Source organism: Conger conger, chromosome 7 (assembly GCF_963514075.1).
Source record: "Conger conger chromosome 7, fConCon1.1, whole genome shotgun sequence".
Taxonomy (NCBI): domain Eukaryota; kingdom Metazoa; phylum Chordata; class Actinopteri; order Anguilliformes; family Congridae; genus Conger; species Conger conger.
Genome location: NC_083766.1, coordinates 47140412 through 47158613, shown reverse-complemented (window position 1 = coordinate 47158613; position 18202 = coordinate 47140412). Strand labels below are relative to the sequence as shown.

General features: G+C 41.0%; 2 protein-coding genes across 3 annotated transcripts; both read right to left on the bottom strand.

Moving 5' to 3' along the window:
- Positions 1-200: 200 nt before the first annotated feature.
- Positions 201-5211, bottom strand: LOC133133770 (uncharacterized). The gene is made up of 6 exons (XM_061249963.1): positions 5040-5211; positions 4185-4327; positions 4027-4091; positions 1599-1709; positions 1221-1322; positions 201-565 (listed from the first exon to the last, which is right to left on the bottom strand). The coding sequence occupies exons 1-6, from the start codon at positions 5151-5153 to the stop codon at positions 498-500; spliced, it is 603 nt and encodes a 200-aa protein (XP_061105947.1). The 5' UTR covers positions 5154-5211; the 3' UTR covers positions 201-497.
- Positions 5212-5581: 370 nt separating this feature from the next.
- Positions 5582-18193, bottom strand: dhx33 (DEAH (Asp-Glu-Ala-His) box polypeptide 33). Of its 2 annotated transcripts, none has more exons than XM_061248873.1 (13): positions 18179-18193; positions 16717-16927; positions 16236-16396; positions 15566-15793; positions 14489-14659; positions 13966-14151; positions 13474-13585; positions 12944-13103; positions 12221-12309; positions 11578-11705; positions 9713-9916; positions 9375-9461; positions 5582-8966 (listed from the first exon to the last, which is right to left on the bottom strand). In XM_061248873.1, exons 2-13 carry the CDS (start codon positions 16922-16924, stop codon positions 8658-8660), a joined length of 2043 nt encoding a protein of 680 aa, XP_061104857.1. In that variant the 5' UTR covers positions 16925-16927; positions 18179-18193; the 3' UTR covers positions 5582-8657. The 2 variants fall into 2 exon arrangements, with proteins under 2 accessions (XP_061104857.1, XP_061104856.1); XM_061248872.1 differs by lacking the exon at positions 18179-18193 and adding an exon at positions 17042-17066.
- Positions 18194-18202: the final 9 nt, after the last annotated feature.

Sequence of the window (18202 nt, the reverse complement as noted above, 5' to 3'; positions counted from 1 at the left end):
TCCCCCCTAAGAGCAGTCTATAACCTGTCTAGAGGCTGTTCAGGACTAACTTAGTTGCAAGCCTGACTGTAACAAGGACAACATCTGAATAATATTCTTCACTAGGTGTCAGTGTCCTTCACTTTCTTTAGTTAAGTTAATAAATGAGCGTGATAAAAGGATACAGTCTAAAAATGTGTAAAAGTATACAAACGGATATCTTGTGTTTTTGTATGGCTTTATTTTGTCACTCTGAGTGGCATTATGTTCTCTTCAGTGGCAATAAAATCCTAATTCATTCGATATGCAGCAAAAATGAGGGATTCGTAGTTAATCATTTATTAGGATTCATCCAATTACAGAATCATTCTTACACACGTGGGCTGCATTTGAAAATTTGTCCTATTCTATTCCATGAGTATTATCATGTGTGATGCAAATAGCAAACAAAATTATAATAATCTAATGTACAATAATAATATGCCATGGGGTGTGACATCTATCTCCAAATATGTCACTCAATGACCACTTTTTTCTCTCCCTCCCTCTTCTGTGCTTGCGGGTTTTTCTTCATCAGGACATAAATCTGAAAATGATAATAACGATTGTCATCAAGCCATTACATTTCTTTGTTTTCCCACGTAGCTGTGTGAACTGAAGTGCACCCTTTCTTAAATGGTGATGTTTTTCTCTTAGTTCAGACACAGATGTGTCTGTGGGCCTGGAAAGTGCATTGTTTTGATTGTCTATGCCATTTGCCAATTTTGATGAGGATTAAATTGTTTGTTTGTGTGGATTCACAGTGCATACTTATTACATTCCAGAACTAATCTGTGTAGCTGGATATTTAGTACAGCAGGTAAGGTATGACCCATTGAATACTTATCTTGTATACATACTTTATATAACAGTGCATATAATTACATAATGTATAATATATCATGGCATTTAATGGCATCATATTGTCACAAAATAGTACAAAAAACACCAGGAAGGGACAGAAGAGGAAGCCGGTGGTCTTTAGGAACTGAAATGCAGTCAATGTAATTCACACAGTTTAAAATGAAGGTCCTTAAATTTCATAAGCATAAGACATAACATGTAAGTAGTAACATGCAGATGAGGTTAATACACCATTATTGTATTGTATTATTGTACTGTATGTGGTCTATGGACTTACTAAGCTGATGTGGCCTTTACATGGTTGGGTAGAAAACACATGAGATGAAGCAGTCTCTTACCTTGCTTTTCATCATCTTTGAAGCTTGGCGCTGGCAACCCCAGACACTCTGCTTGTTTCTGGTACATCTCCAAGTCAGAAGGACTTAACCTTCTTGTTTTACCTGCAATAAATATCAGGATGATTGCCCTTAGAGCTGGCAAGAGGCTGTGGAATGTTAAGACAGTTAAGAAATATTGATAAGAAATATGGTCTATTGCTTTTAAAGTTAACTGTACACTGATTCAGAACACCTTTTGAATTGTCTTGATTTCAAAAAATACAATTTGATTAAGTAATCACCCATCAGCACCTGATTCCTTTTCACGAAAATAGTCTTAAATATGGCCGTGTATACCCATGATGTATTATGAGCTAGCTGCCTTGAGAGTGGACATACCATAGAGTTTGAGTGTTTTGATGATGTTCTTGCCGTCCACAATGATGAAGTTCAGTACAAGACAGTCAGAACAGGAAGGCAGGACGGTAATAGTCGTAGTGCCATTTGCATCTGAAGAAGAGAATAAGCTTTCACAGAGCCATCTAAAATGTGACACTAATGTATAGTGTAATTTCACTGCTACTTTGCTTGTCTACTTAAAGGTAGTTTTTCTTTTTCTTTTTTACAGATTTTTTTTGATTTTCAAATTATTCAAGTTATACAGTTTGCCATCTAATCAAAACCACAAAGAAGAAATGAAAAAAAGAGAAATAACCAGTAAATAGAAAAATAATGACAATAACAATGATTAATAAAAAATAAATAGATAAATAAATAAATAATACATAAATTGATTTATGAGCCTGTACGATATATCGGTCGGTCGATACCAACGGCCAACATTGGCCCATCAGAGATACATTACATTACATTATTGGCATTTGGCAGACACTCTTATCCAGAGTGACATACAGTTGATTAGACTAAGCAGGAGTGTGCGGATCTTATTGTGGCTACACCGGGATTAGAACCACTGAACCTTGCATGTCCTTGCATGTCCCAGTCATTTACCTTAACCACTACGCTACAGGCCGCCCGATCTATATATATATATACATATATTAGCCAATATGGCAATATTTTGAGGCTCAATCAATTGTTCATTTATATAGGCCAGCCCCGCACAACACACCACCACATTCCCTGCAACCAATGCCCATTCCCCATTTAATTAGCATCTATTCATTATTTTAATTTTTTGAGATGTTTACAATGCAGAAAAGCTGTGCTGCACAAACCTGTTTGAATGGCAGCAGCACACACTTATTATTGGACAACAAAGTTTGTTGTTAAACTAAAATATCCTGCCTCCAATACATCTTTGTCACGAGTGTTCGATAACCACATTTGAAGGATCATCACAAAAAAAATGTGTTTATGTATATATTCTGCATATGTAAAGAATATCGGCCAATCCATCGATATTGGGAATCTTTACTCCCTAAAATCGGGATTGGTCTCAAAAATCCAATATCGGTTGGGCTCCTAAAAACACATACAGCAATGATAGTCAAATAGAAAAAGCAAGCTAAAACAATATGAAATGCCATCCAATCATTCTCAGTGTAGAAGTTTCCCAGCTGACCACCCTTCACCCCTGCCCCGGTCATACACAAAAGTCCCCTTCACAATGTCCAGACACATCATCAAGCAGTGTAGTCACACTGTGTCCCATTAATCACATCCATTCCGATATTCAATGACATTCTCACCCCCTGAATGTTTACAGATTTCCTGCCGCACTCTAATAGTGTTACATATAATTGTGTTTTTCTTGATATCTTTCAGCAAGTTCTTCCTATCACCCACGACCGCACTCCACAGTGAGAAGGGTAGGGAGGGCCATGAGTCGAAACAATTGGATTCAAGATGGACATGTAACCAATCCCAGAGGAAGCGAGCATGGCACGCCCAGTTGTAAAAACATTTTTTTAAATTTGGCAGGGCTATGCTTCCTCTGTTCGAGGGCAACTGTAGAGTTTTTAATTTATGTCTAGGTCTCTTACCATGCCAAATTAATCTAGAGAATGCCCTTTCTATATCAAGAGCAGCCTTCTTAGAGATCCATAAGGGTAGCATTTAGAGACAGAGGGATATAAGAGATAGAGGAAAACATTCATTTCAATTAAGCTGATTCGCCCCAAGGGGAAGATCATGCCACCTAGACAAGTCCTTTTTTATTTTAGTCGCTATTGGTGAGAAGTTTGTTTCCTGACTTGTATAGTCTATGTTTAGCAAAAAAATATAGATGACTCTGCCTTTCTAGTTAACAGCTGTTTTAAGGCTGAGCAGGCTGCCTCCAGTTTATAAGAGAGCGAGTACTTTTAAATAAAGGTAGTCTTTTAGAAGGCCTAACGCATGCTGCCATATTGGATTGTGGAAGTTCCCAGATAAGTCCTTTATACTTGCTGTAGAAAACATGTACCCTGATCAAATGGCCTCAAGTGTTTTTGCTAAAGGCAGAGAAGAACTACAGCTATCATTGTAGGAAGTAGTTACTGTAACAGATTTTTTTAAAATAGGGCCGAGAGCATTATTCAAATATCTACTATCTCTGTTTGAATAAAGGTCATTCACCAGTCTTTCAAGTAGAGATAAACCTTTTTATGTGTCATAATAATTTAATGTTTATTTTTATGTGTTCTTCATTAAATGCTCCTATAATTATACTAAATGACACAAAAACATAATGCATATCTTGACATTTTGCTGGCGTGTGAGGTATGTGTGTCGCAGAGGTCATACATCTCAAACAAAATAAAAAATCCCTAAACGAGGCCCCCACTAGCATCTGCTACAAAAAAGAGCGGTGCAAAGTGGTACTTACGTAAACGATGAATGGTGTTATTTGACGTATTCAAATTAATGAGATGATAATGACACTTTCCACTCCTGCAATTGAAAAGGAGTTGCATCAGTAATGGTAAAAATGAGTGAGGATGGTTCCCTTCTCTAAAGCTGTGTGAATAATCTGAAGCCACTTACAACATGTGTCTCTGTTTGATGACAGCAGTGCCATTTTGTGGTGACAGCACAATATCCATCAATGAGCTGTTCAATGTTTTCAATAAATCAGTGTATGGCTGATGATTTGTTCTTGCTTCAGTGTAGATCCATTGCCCTGATATCTGAAAACAAGCAAAGGAAAGGGAAGGTATGATTGTTGCAGTACATTGTTTGAAATAACTTTACTGGGAACTTTTTCAGAACTAGTCAACCAGCTACCAGCTATTTTTTCAGCAGGGATATTGCATCTCGAGTCAACTCAAGAAAGCACAGTCTAGCTTACTCCTCTTCCAGAACTGGATATTCCAGCCACCACTTCCCTCTAATCTCCAGTCCATCGGATAAAAGCATAAAATGTCTGCACGCATAAAAGCATGCAGACATGGTCAAGAGTGGCTCAGGTCTTGTTCAGACCAAATATCAGAATGGAGAAGAAATGTGATCCAAGGTACTTTGATTAGGAAATATTCATGGAGGCAGATGGGTTGGTTGGAGTATCTCAGAAACTGCTGATCTCTTGGAATTTTCTCTAGTGTTTACAGAGAATGATGTGAATAACAAAAAACATCCAGTGAGCAGCATTTCTGTGGGCAGAAATGTGTTGTTAATGAGAGGTCAGAGAAGAATGGCAAGACTGGTTCAAGCTGCCAGGAAGGTGACAGTAATTAAATGAGATGCAAAAGGGCATCTCTGAGCATGTACACCTCAAACCTTGAAGTGGATGGGCTACAGCAGCAGAACACCTATAAGACCTAAAAAAGAAGTCTATCAAAGAACTAATAAAATGGTCACTGAGTGTATATCCATAATGATTTAGCAAGTCAAAACGCTTACCTTTGCTTGAATTTCATTCAGGGGTAAGGGTTGAATGAGATCTTCACACTCCAGGGGTTTAGCTGCGCTCACAGAGAGGAGGCTGAGGAGAGCGGCCACAGTAAGCACATCCATGATGAGTGGAGAGGTTGCTAGAGAATCTTCCAATGGTATCAGCACCCTCCTGTCTTATATGTGCAGTTGTCCAGAGGTATTGCAAACAGGTCTTTCCAAGATTTTGCAATATTTGATCAAATTAGAGAACAGTTTGGAAACTGTTCCAGGAAATCAAATATTTGAAAAGTCATCAGCATCTGGGAAGACAGAATTTACTCACTCTGCAACCAGCTAAACTCTGACCGCTCATGTGATTTATTAACCGCTAACTGTGGCTCCAGGTCCTGGTGGAATTAACGTACAGGAAACTTCACTAGCAGATCTTGCTTCTTAAAAAAAAGGCAGCCAATTGGGATTTCATTACAAAATCTTGTTTTTAAAATTGCAAATGGAACAGTAAAACATTTTAAAATGAATGCAATGTTATGTTTGCACACAAACAAGAGTTGGTGTGGAAATAGTTTATTAAAAACACTGTAAAACACTGTCAAATTCTTCTGATCATACCTCATATTGGTCATACAATTGCTCCAAGTTTGACAAAATAACTACAACAAATTCTCTTGCTGCCATTTTGTCATCTGAGCAGCCATAAACAATGAGCACAACTGCAGATACTCTATATACTGACCACAAATTCCGCTCAATGCTCAATATTAAAAGCCCAGTCTCAGCCTTTGTGAGTATAGTGAGTACACTATGAATTGAGTATATGAGGGACATCCTAAAGTGAGGTTTCAATGTAAAAAGAGAAATTATAAAAGATACATTTTTGGTAAACATTATCCTATATTTATTTAACAGTTTAATTCTGCTTACAATTGCAGTGGTGCCAGTGGGGCAAAGTTTTGATCGTTTTGCATAAATCATTATCCATCAGTGTCATGGCACTTTTGAGTCCCAATTCTGCTATTAATCATTTATTGAAGCAGAATATTTATAGACTTCCAATTTAAGGGGAAAATGAAGCCTGAGTTCACAGCATAAATATGAATTTGAATGCAGATTTATAAGGCTTTGTTCTTAAGAACTCTACTGTTGTTTAACAACTGCTATTAATTTTAGTTCAGAACATTACATGGCAAATATTGTAGGCTGCCATGCAAATGCATGGTTTCTGCCTAGTGTACTGATGGTAATTATTAGTATGGTCAATAAATGTGTCCTTAATTGCTCATTTTCCTGGATCGCTTGATGCATTTTCCAAAATTTTAGGGATCACCAATATGAATTACTGTAGGGGTCCATATGAATTGAAACTATGCATGCACAAACTAAATCTAATTAACAATGACATTCTGTCTAAAGACATTATGAATACCAGTAAAATAGCTTTATAAAATGTTTAGGATATATATCAGTAAAGAATCTTACTGGTGCAAAAATGTTGAGCCGCATACTCTAATTGGCTTTGCTCTACTTTTTGTGATCATTCATATAAAAGTTTAAAGATAGCGTGCAATATATATATCTTCTTTAAAAGAAAATCTATTGAATGCCAGTGTAGCATCAAAAATGTTTTTTCTTTTGTTTTTTTTAAACCATCACAGTACTGTACATTTAAATGTACCAAAAAAAAACCTGAGGGTCATCTCTACTGCCACCTAGTCCATGCATAGCATTATCTATCTACAATAAGCTTGCATGAACAAACTAGCATTGTGCAACAGTGCTCAATGTTTACTTCTATAATCCATTGGTACAATAGGTCAGGCCATGTCTACTCGGGGGCGACATGGCTCAGGCAGTAAGAGCAGTCGGAGGGGGTTGCCGGTTCGATCCCCGCCCGGGCAGTGCTGAAGTGTGCTTGAGCAAGACACCTAACCCCCAAATGCTCCTGACGAGCTGGTCGGCGCCTTGCATGGCAGCCAATCGCCGTCGGTGTATGAGTGTGTGTATGAATGAGTGAATGAGAAGCATCAATTGTACAGTGCTTTGGATAAAGGCGCTATATAAATGCCAACCATTTACTGTACTTCAGCTGTGAACATCAGCGCTTTTTTCTAGAACTAGTATTTAACTATAAAAATACAAAATGACATGCATTTAGTGACTGCAAGTGAAGCCCGATCATTTCCTGGCTCTGAAGGAGTTGAACATCTTGCATCCTGTGGACACATTCCTACTAATGACAGTGTACTGTCATTAGTGGCATACTGTGTCACAGCCTCATTGACCAACAGAGACAATATGCTCACAACACTAACCTAAGCAGCATTGGGGGTCAGTGACTCATTTTTCACGGGTGTCATACAACATTTTTAGTCTGGACAAAATTCAATTTCAATTGCAGTTTCCGCAATTTAGGGAGAAAAATGAATGCTCCACTTAAATGAAACCCAATAGAGCCAAACGTCAACATACAAGAAGAATTCTGAGGTGGATCTGTTGCAGGGTTTACCAGAAGAAATAAATCTGCTTTTTAAACTACATGGATTTCTTGTTTCCTGCAATAAAAATATGGAGAAGGCAGCCACAACAGCCATTGACAGTTGCAGAAACAATTGAATTTGCAGCCAGTACGAAAACATGTGATAGAACATTCTGGAAAAAGAACAGTAACCAATACACTGTTTGAGCATATTTTTGGTACTGCAGCAATTAGCAGATACAAGACTATAAACAGTTAGTAAAAATGTACAGTACTGAACATTAGGGCTGGGAGAAATAAATATGATCTAGCAGATGGATCATTAAATAGACATTTATATTATAATGCAATATATACATATTTAATGGCCCATCTACTCAACACATTTTTAATCGGTCTATAAGTGTTAATATGAGCATTCGCTGGGGTTCTTTGGGGAAAAACCAAACAATTTAACCAAAATAGGAAACTATAAGGAAACTATGAAAATATTGAAAACATATAGTTGGCCAGCTCGCCAACTTTTCCAACGTTATACAGTAACGTTAGACAGGAAGGCCTGATGTAAACTAGCATGATTACAATAGTCTCCATAACTGAATTTTGAAATCCTTTTGAGAATAAGTTGCCCTCTGAAATCAGTCTAATATAACCAACAAGCTAGCCAGTTGCAGTCAGCAAACGAGAATCGAAGTCACTTTGCTACAATAGTAAAAACTTGAACCTACAAAGTAAAACTTGAACCATAAATTAAACAATGCACCAGTTTGAAAAGGTCCCAGCCCTATAGCACACTAAAAACTGCAATAGAAGGGTTAACATTGCAACAGAAGAGGTATATTCGATCAATTCAGTCCTGAAACTGAAAGCAAAGGCAAGCCATCACAGACCACTCCTGATATTTACACATGAAGCCCAACAGAAATCGCAAGGAATACCCATTAATGAGTCTCTGCCCTGCACTACTGAATCTTTCATTTCTTTCTCTCCCCATTAACCTTGCTACCAAGAGTATCTGGCCAGGACCCAATGCCCCCAAAGTGAAGCAACATTAAAAAAATATGAATATAGATTCAGGAGTTGAACAGAAACAGGGCGGAATCCGGCCACTGCTCTTCCGTGCGTCTCTGGGTGGGCGCTCTTGCGGGGCGCTAGCTCTTGGTGGTCCGCAGTTTCCGCCGGAAGTACTCCGGCGCGGCCTCGTGGAGCCAGTCGGCGTCCACCAGACAGAGGTCCCTCATGTAGCACTTGGAGGTGTGCAGGAGCTCGTTGAAGACCACGTATGCCGGCTTGGCCTGGAAGAGCACGGAGGACGGGTGGATGGCCACCGGCTGGTGCGTGTCCAGGGCCACGTAGCCACCGTCGGGCTGCAGCTCGGCTGCGTTCATGAAGAGCCCGTGTGCCAGGCACCTCCGGACGTTGGCCGTGTCCCCGCGAGAAGACTCCAGCGGCATCCCCAGCTACAGGACAGAGAAAAGTCATGTGTGGGAAGTATCAACACATAGACTTAACTAGTAACAGCAAGCTAATCCTTGCCATTCTCTAGTGCAGCGTTATTCATCTCCATGTCCTGTGGGCTACAGTGTCTGCAGGCATTTGCTTCAACTGTGTGCCACACCACCTGATTTCACCAATTAGCTTATTATCTGAACCAAGCAGGTAAAATAATTTGTGAAATCGGGTGGTGTAGCGCACGGTAGGAGCGAATACCTGCAGACACTGCAGCCCGCAGGACGTGGAGTTGAGTAGCGCTGCTCTAGCATATGGTATACGTAATGCACATACTCAATATGAGAGCAAGTATAAGAATAACAAATCATGTCACACAGAACAGACAGATACTGATAAAGCAGTGGCCATGTACATACCTTAACACAGATCTCTCTAAGCTGGGAGCGCACCTCAGCCACCAGCCCCATATTCCTGCTGTTTACAAAGTTCTCCCGACACCACTCCTGTAACAAGTGAAGAAATGGATCACATGATTGGTTCAGTCATGGCACTGCTACTCAGTAAAATGTCCAGTGCTGATGCAATGCTAACCAAGCCAAGTCCAATAAGTTGAATGAGTACATACGAGTCCATTGTTGATGTAACACTGAACATGCACATCTACAAGATTTATTTATGATATGTAAAGGTCATTGGTTTGATTTCTGAATTCATAAATACAGCACCTTTCACAATTCTTCTCAGACAAACTCACCTTATTTCCGCCCACATTTTTAAAGGCCCTGTAGATGCTGAGGAGGGTCATATGATCCCCTTCGCTGGAAATGAACTTCCTGCGCACGGACTGGACCTCCTCCCGCCGAGCTGGCGGGTTGTACAGCACGCTGTCCACCGACAGGAGGGACACGATGGTCAGCACCTCCTCGGCGCAGGAGAAGTCAGGAGAGAGGAGAACCGTCTGTAGGCACAGAGAGAGACAGCGCATCACTAGGAGGGCTGCCAACTAAAGTGGCTTCATCCATCCATTATCCAACCAGGCTTATTACTGGTCAGGGCCGCGTGCTGGAGACTACGCATTGGGCGAGAGGCAGGAATACACGTTGGACAGGCCGTCAGTCCACCACAGGGCACACACACCGTTTACTCACACTCACATCTAGGAGCAATTTAGACCATGTTTGGACAGTGGAAGGAAAGTGGAGTATCTGGAGGAAACACAGGGGGAGGAAATGAAGAAAGGCCCTGGCCCCAGGATTCAAACTGAGTACCTCCCTGCTCTAAGGCAACAGTGCTACCCATTTAGTCTAGCAGCAAGTCCTCAAAAAAGCTTAGTTTTCCCCCACTCGAGTTATGAAAAAACACTGTTGTGTTTTGTTCTATTCCATAGGTCTTCCATTAATGAAATGGATTGTTGTGAACTTTTGGGCAGAATTTGTTTTTTTTGGCTATTCTTCAGACCTACCCAAATCTCTGAAAAAGATCCAAATTAGGCCAGTCCGAATAGGGGAATGGTGACAAAAAAAACGTAAGAATGCTCACTCTTATCTTCATCAGATTTGCTGAGGTATGACCCAGCTGTCTGCCCTACATCACCAAAGTCAGTATGTAATTTATCCAAAAGAATATTGAAATATAATCCTGTAAACATAGCTTTAGTTTAGGCGGAAATTGTACTTTTGAGGTGATAGGAAAAGAGGACTCCCTTTACTTTTCTCTCATTTATCAGAAAAACAGATTCCTGTCAAATATACTATTACTGAATGGCCTAGGATGCTATTGAACAAAAACCAGTGATCGTATGAAGATATCTAGTACAGTTTTACTGCAAATGAGATTTCTTTAGACATAGCGCTTCTCAGAAACAGCCAAATTAGGTCATTCCGAATGGGGGGCAGGTGGCATAATAGCCTATAAGTTGAGAATGCTCACTCTGATGGTCATCATATTTGGGGAGGGAAAGAACAGGTGGCTGTACTACATCCTCAAACAGTCAGAATGTGAGTAACCCAATAAAGTAAAGTTTATCTAAAATTACAAGCCTGTAAAACATAAAGATGCAAGGTGTAAATAGAATGATAAGTTTTATACAAACAAACCATTTAAATCAGAACCAAGAGCATACAAAAACAGATGCATAAAATAAAGTAAATAAATGTGTGTGTGTGTGTGTGTGTGTGTGTGTGTACAGAATACAGATCTGTGTAAGCGATGAATGGATACTATGGATAGTATACAGATACTAGAATGTCAAATATCAGGTTCTTCAGACACGTTTAGGGACACATTTTTACAGCGATATGAATTCACTGTTGTGTTTAGTTAGAACTCAGGTGGGGGTACCTCAAATTCTGAGGGCCCCTCCTGCTAGACTAATTGCACCACCTGCTGCTGAAGAGTGGCTTGTGGTTTGAAAAATCCCCAGCCATTTTCAACATTGTCTGCCACATTACTTTTTACAATATAACATAACCTAGTTGGTTACCTGTTAAGAGTGGCTGCTAGGGTAGACTCTCTTACCAGCCGTAATCAAATTTTTCCCGCCATTAGGTTGCTGGCAGCTCATATAATTTCATACCACGACTACAGATAAACCCAATCCATTTGGTCAGCTTTTCTTACCTTGGCAAACCTGGGCTCAAGGGGGAAGCTCGCCATCTTCTTCCCCAACGGCGTCAGTGTGACCTGATCGTCCTTGCGCTCCACAGCTCCGAGTACGTCCAGCTGCTCAATGGCAGTGCAAATGGCCTCTGTCAAAAACAAAACAGATTTATAGCACAAACAATGTGCTTACAGAGTCAGACTTGCTATGGATTTGCTTAAAGATACAATAAGCTAATTTTGGACAAGAGAGGAATTGCAGCAACAAACACCCTCAAACGCACTGATGTTGAACCCCTCCCCACAGATTGGCTGTGGCAATTAGAACCAATGAGCTTTAATTACTGTACAGCTATAGATGTTTTGGTACAGAGTGCCGGCCCGTCAACTGCATATTTTGAAACCCGAATTTAAGGACTATAAACACAGGTAGAGAGTCAACATGTCAGTGAGACTTTCTCAATGATAGGAGGGGATTAACACAAAAATGTCTATAAAATATGTCAATTAAAGACTTTCCCCACATGAGCTGGCTTGTTCAAACGTACTGCATTAAAGTTATTTTATTTTACTTTTATTAGATGTTGGATGAAAAGCCGCTGTGTTGCCAGGGATATGAACTGCATGGTTCATTCTGAGACTATTGTGTGATATACGGACTTACCCGAGGATGGTTTAGACACAAAGTCGAAGTTGAGGACGTCAGGAATCCGTAAAGCTAAAAGCTGCAGCATTACACTGGCAAGGTTACACCTGCAGAAACAATCAAAGCAGTACAAACACACTGCCCTTACTATAAACACTGCCTCAAGCCTTATCCACGCAGTTTAAAAACACAAATTCTCATCATATTTAGTCAATAATTTGTCATTCACCTGAATACAACCTCAATCTTGTATTACATGTCCTAAAACAGGGATCAGCAACCCATGGTCATTGAAGGCCAAAAAACTACTGGTTTTCCACCCTCCCATTACCTGGGAGTCAAGTGTGAAGACAGTCTGGCCAATCAGTAGCACTAATTACCCGGCATGAAAGAAAACAAGGGTGGATTTGGATTCATTACATTACATTACATTACATTACATTACATTACATTAATGGCACTTGGCAGACGCTCTTCAGAGCGACATACAGTAGATTAGACTAAGTAGGAGACATTCCTCCCCTGGAGCAATGCAGGGTTAAGGGCCTTGCTCTAGGGCCCAACAGCTGTGCGGATCTTATTATGGCTACACCCGGGATTGAACCACCAACCTTGCGGGTCCCAGTCATTTACCTGAAACACTACACTACAGGCCGCCTTTATTCAAGGGCCAGAGTTGATGATCCCTGTCCGAAAAACAAACTGGGCAATTCAGAGCGCAGCACTCCCTCCATTCCTCACCTCTGTATCTCAGGCACGGTCATGTTGGCGAAGTTTTCAAACTCGTCCTCCGTGTAGAGGCGGTAGCAGAAGCCGCTGTCCTCCCTGCCTGCCCTGCCCGCTCGCTGCCAAGCCTGGGCCTTAGACACCCGCTGCACGGCCAGAACCTCCAGCCCGCTCTCTGGCTCCACAAAGGACATACATACACAATGTCTTTCATCAACAACCCCCATTGAGGTTGAGTCAGCGTTAGACCTGGGTCAAATACGTAATGATTTTGGATACAAATGCTTTTCTATGCTCAATTTATCTCGCCTGGTAAAACTGAGCCAACCAAGAGGACCAGAAGGCAGGGGTTGCACTTCAGAGTAATTCACAGGTTCCAATACACCAGACAAGTTCAGTCAAGCATAGAAAAGTATTTGAATCCAAAAACAATTACGTATTTGACCATGGTCTGGTCAGTGTTACTACATTCTCATTCTCATTCTCATCCTCATCCTCATCGGGTTATTCACTGAGTAGATACCTGTGTCTCAGAGGCACCTCACCTGGATTGTACTTCTTTGCCTTCACCATTCCGGTGTCAATGACGAACTTGATTCCGGAAATGGTGATGGAGGTTTCTGCAATGTTGGTGGAGAGGATTACTTTCCGGCAGCCCTGAAAAAAACACACAGAATTAGAAAAGGATGCTTTTGTGAGATTTCTTTACTAAGCCAAATGTATAAATCATTTGAATCAATCTCAATGCATGGTGCTCTGATGCAGTACAGAAGAAGAGAGTTCTGTTCCTCTGTGGCACACTACTACGTCAGGAGCAAAAAGCTAAATTCACAAATCATTTGTGAATTTACATATACAGTGCCGTCTGGAAGTATTTGGACAATGGTATGATATCTGTTGTTTTGGCTCTGTACTCCAGCAAATTGAAGGCTATTTACATCCATATGGTGCAGTCCATGTAGTTAGCCAGCTAGCTTTTGAATTCCATTTCAGGAAAGGGCCAAAGGGTCAGTGGTACCCAGGCTTGGTGGGTTCACCTTGGGAGCGGGCTGAAAGACCCTCAGCTGCTGCACCGGGGGCAGGGAGGCATAGAGGGGAATGACTGTCATAGGTCCACAGTTCTCGGGGAGGTGCTTGGCAATGTCACGGCATGTGCGAGCCAGTGCCTCGATCTCTTCCTGGCCGGTCAGGAACACCAGGATGTCATGTGACGGGGGTGCTTCCTGTGCAGAAAACACACAGCCACCAACCATCAAGCTTCATATGAAGAGGGGCAGCATGTAAAGGGAGGGGGGGGGGTTGTCCCCTGCTTAGTCTAATCAGCCATAAGTCGCTTTGGATAAAAACTGTAACGTAAATGGAATGTAATGAACTCTACAAAGGCATAGCTATGGTATCGCAGGTAATAAATGAAGAAAGGTTACAAAGGGCTATCTTTAATTAAAACAGAAGAGTTTATCATGGTTGGAAAACAAACAAAACCAGGTTCAGATGCATTATCCTTCTCTTCATTGCATGTCACCAGACACACAGGTAAGAACACAGCAGAAGCAAGCTCACCTGATGGATCTGAAAAATGGACACCAGCGCAGCCTGAAGGTAGTCGGATTGTTGCTGCTTAGTATAATAGATCTGAATGGGATGTTGCCTGCCTTCCAGGTATAAAACTGGGGCCTTGTTGAAGTACTGGGAGAACAGGTCCACATCCATGGTAGCCGACATTACAATCACCTGGCATTGGAGAGACAAACAACTTATTTTAGTTCAGAAATCCACCTGCAGTGAACGTGGTGGGATGACTGGATGGAGGTGCTGTTTACGTGCAAAATTAGCACGTAAGCAACACCTTGTAAAAATGTACAAACATAAACATTTGCGAGTGCCAAACTGTAATTTTAAGTCTAATTAGCGAGTGACACATTTTTTGTTATTTTGGTTCTGTACACCGAGTTTGAAAGGACACAATGACAATGAGATTGAAGTTCAGGCATTAGGGTATTTGAGAGTATTTTCATCCATAACAGATGAACTGCTTAGAAATTACAGTGCCTTTTATACATTTTAAAGGGACTACAAGTATCTGTTGAATTTGTAAAAAAGGTTCTATAATTTCTAAATGGTTCATTCAATATGGATGAAATACCCTCAAATTGAAGCTGACAATCTGCACTTCAACCTCATATTGTCACTGTATTCTTTCAAACTCAAAGTGCTAGAGGACAGAACCTAAAGAGCAAAAAATGTCACTGTCCAATGAATTGTGGTGGTCACTTTATCTATTGGCAGCACAATGCAGCCTTCTGGAGAAAAGCTGAGAGACAGAGCAAGCGAGAGTAAGTGATAAGGAGAGTGAGAGTGAGTTTTGACCTAGATCTGTTTGCAAAGCAAATCAGTGAGTCAATCTGGTCAGGCTTGCTGTCTAGAAGGTAGCAAACCTTCTCCTTCTCAGAGCGCAAGATGCTGGCCTCTAGATCAGGAATCACTGCACTCTCCCTTGCTTCATTTTGAGTGCATAAACTTCAGCACTCCAAAATGAATTTTCCCAAAAGTGTAGATTATACTGTTTTTTTTGTTTATTTACCAAACAGAACAGACAATATGTCAGTTTGGAGAATTAATTTAAAATGCTGGTCTCACCTTCAGGGGGAACTTGTTTTGTTCCCGCCGTTTCCTCTGTGCGGTCTTCACCACTCCAAAGAGCACGTCAGTGTGCACCGTCCTCTCGTGAGCTTCATCCAGGATGACCACTGTGTAGCGCTGCAGAAGGGGGTCCCCTATAGCCTCCCTCAGCAGCATGCCATCCGTCATGAACTTCAGCTTCGTCTCGGGGGAGGTGACATCCTCAAACCGCACTGTGTACCCAACCTGAGGAAATGGAAAAGGCAAAGGCAGCCTCAACACAGGTCGAGTCTCACACCAGTCAAGGTGACTGTCCACATAAGTCACCATGACCCTGGTTATCCCTTTGGCATGGACACAATTAGATGCCCTGCTGAAAAAAAACAGCTCAAGCTAGGTTTTGAAACAGCTGGTAGCTGGTTGACTAGTTCAGACCAGCTCCCAGCTCGACATGGTTTGAACAGCTCAAGTTACGTTTTGAAGCAGCTGGTATCTGGCTCATACCGAGACAGACCTTAATGACTAGCTCATACCCAGCTAGACCATCTTCATTTTCAAGCTGGTATAGCTGGATTTTACAGAAGGGTTAAACATTAAAAAGGGAGACTGAAATCATGTCATAATACATTGTGTGAATAAGTCCAGCGCATTTATATTTTAAAGGTTATCCAAACGTCTTTAAACTAACCAGTTTTCCAAGTTGGGTTTTTTTCTCCTCTGCCACCCTCCCAGCCAGTGAGATCGCAGCAACCCGGCGAGGCTGGGTGACTGCCACGACGCCCTGTCGCCCAATGCCAGCTTCGTAAAGATACTGTGGAATCTGTGTAGTCTTTCCCGAACCAGTCTCACCTGTCAAAATAATTAGCACGTAACGTTACCGTAACGTGAAAACAGGAACGTGAGTTCGCAAAATGACCTGTATAGGCTATATAACTGCGTGCCAATGTATGGCAACAGGAAACATTTCTTCTTTGCAATACTCATACGCAGATAAGCGCATCTGAAGACAGAACTTAAAATTGAGTAGACTCAGCATAATTACACGTATTAATATAGCTAGCTGCACTGTGAATGTAAAATTATACATAGGGCTAAGCAGCAATTTTAGTTTACGTATTTGGCTGGCCGGTTTGCAAGTTATTTTTTCTTATGTCGTTTTCATGGCTTACCTATTAGAACGGCATTGTGCAGCTGTCTGAGTTGGCTGATGAGCTGGGATTTCGCCTGGTAAATGGGAAGATGTTTCCGTTGCACGTCTATAGGCAATGGTGCGTTTCCCTTACGGGGTAGCAACATCCCAGGTTTTTTATTTAGACGAAAAAAAGGAGACCCCGGCTTAAATCTTTTCGCCGGAGGGGGGTCGGGGTCGTGGGGCATGATCTAGAATGCAAAAAAACAACAAATATACAGTCTATTTTCATGCGACAATCGACTGTAAAACAAAAATATCTGTCGCTGGGCGGTGTTGAAAAAGACAGCAGTGCGGCTATTTACCTCAGAGAACACTGCTTCCCACGTGGTTGACCACCCCGTCGCAGATGTTTTACGTCAGTAATTCTTTTCTTTTTTTTTGCAAGTGCAGCTGTGCCCCCAAGCGCTGGACTTATTCAAGTTAAGTTAAAGCCACTTCAGATGGGTTTGTAACAGAGAATATGTATTGGCCTAATGTTTGGCCAATCAATCAATATTGCCACTATTTTGCTCTTTTCATTTTTAGGACGAATTCAATACATAGACTATAGATTAGAACAGACCTACTGTACGGTCCGTAAGTATTTGGACAGTGGTGCAATTTCAGTTATTTTGGCTCTGGACTCGAGCACATTGGATTTTAAACGAAACAACCAATATTAGATAAAAGTGCGGACTGTCACCTTTAATTTGAGGGTATTTAAATCTACATCGAATGACGCGTGTAGGAATTACATCCCTTTTTATACATAATTCCTTCACTTTAAGGGACCAAAAGTAATTGGCTTCTGAGCTGTTTCTGATTAGTCAGGTGTGTTGGATCGCTTCGTTACTGCAGGTATAAGAACCCAGAATCTAGTCTTGATTCTAGGTTTTTGATCGCCTTGTTGCTGACATTTGTAAACATGAGGACCAGAGCTGTGCCAATGAAAGTCAAGGAAGCCATTATGAGGCAAAGAAATAAGAAAATAAAATAATAAAACAGAGAAATAGGCCAGACAATCGGCTTACCAAAATAAACAGTTTGGAACATCATTAAGAAGAATAAGATCAAAGAATAAACTTTGAGTTTAACATGACTCATTGTAGTGAATAAATAAATAAATAATACCAAAAAAGAAAAAAAGAAGACAAATGAATCCGCCTAAGCTACTCAAATATTTGGAAAGCGTCAGCGCATGCAGGACTACCAGAAACAATATACTTATATGGCAAAGAATATTCAGAGGTACAGCACATTCACTTTGTTTAAAATAAACAGGACAAGTTACGTGAATGTGATGACTGCACACTTGCATAATTTGACCTCCCAAGACTGCTTCAAACACTACACATCAAGTAAGTGCTAGAAAACAGCACAACATTCCAAGACACACATTTTACACCGGACAGATGGTGAACGCTCCACCCTCTCAGATAAAATTGATACAATACACTCACCCTACTGCCCTCATGAAGAACAGT

Excerpts from the sequence above, each read along its gene's own strand:
- LOC133133770 (XM_061249963.1), bottom strand. The coding sequence starts at position 5,153 with ATGGATGTGCTTACTGTGGCCGCTCTCCTCAGCCTCCTCTCTGTGAGC. Across the intron at positions 4,328-5,039 it reads TGAATGAAATTCAAGCAAAG|ATATCAGGGCAATGGATCTA; the intron begins GTAAGCGTTTTG and ends GCTTGTTTTCAG. Across the intron at positions 566-1,220 it reads CAAAGATGATGAAAAGCAAG|ATTTATGTCCTGATGAAGAA; the intron begins GTAAGAGACTGC and ends TATCATTTTCAG.
- dhx33 (XM_061248873.1), bottom strand. The coding sequence starts at position 16,924 with ATGCCCCACGACCCCGACCCCCCTCCGGCGAAAAGATTTAAGCCGGGG. Across the intron at positions 13,586-13,965 it reads TCTTTCAGCCCGCTCCCAAG|GGCTGCCGGAAAGTAATCCT; the intron begins GTGAACCCACCA and ends TGTTTTTTTCAG. Across the intron at positions 8,967-9,374 it reads TTAGAGAGATCTGTGTTAAG|CTGGGGATGCCGCTGGAGTC; the intron begins GTATGTACATGG and ends TCTGTCCTGTAG.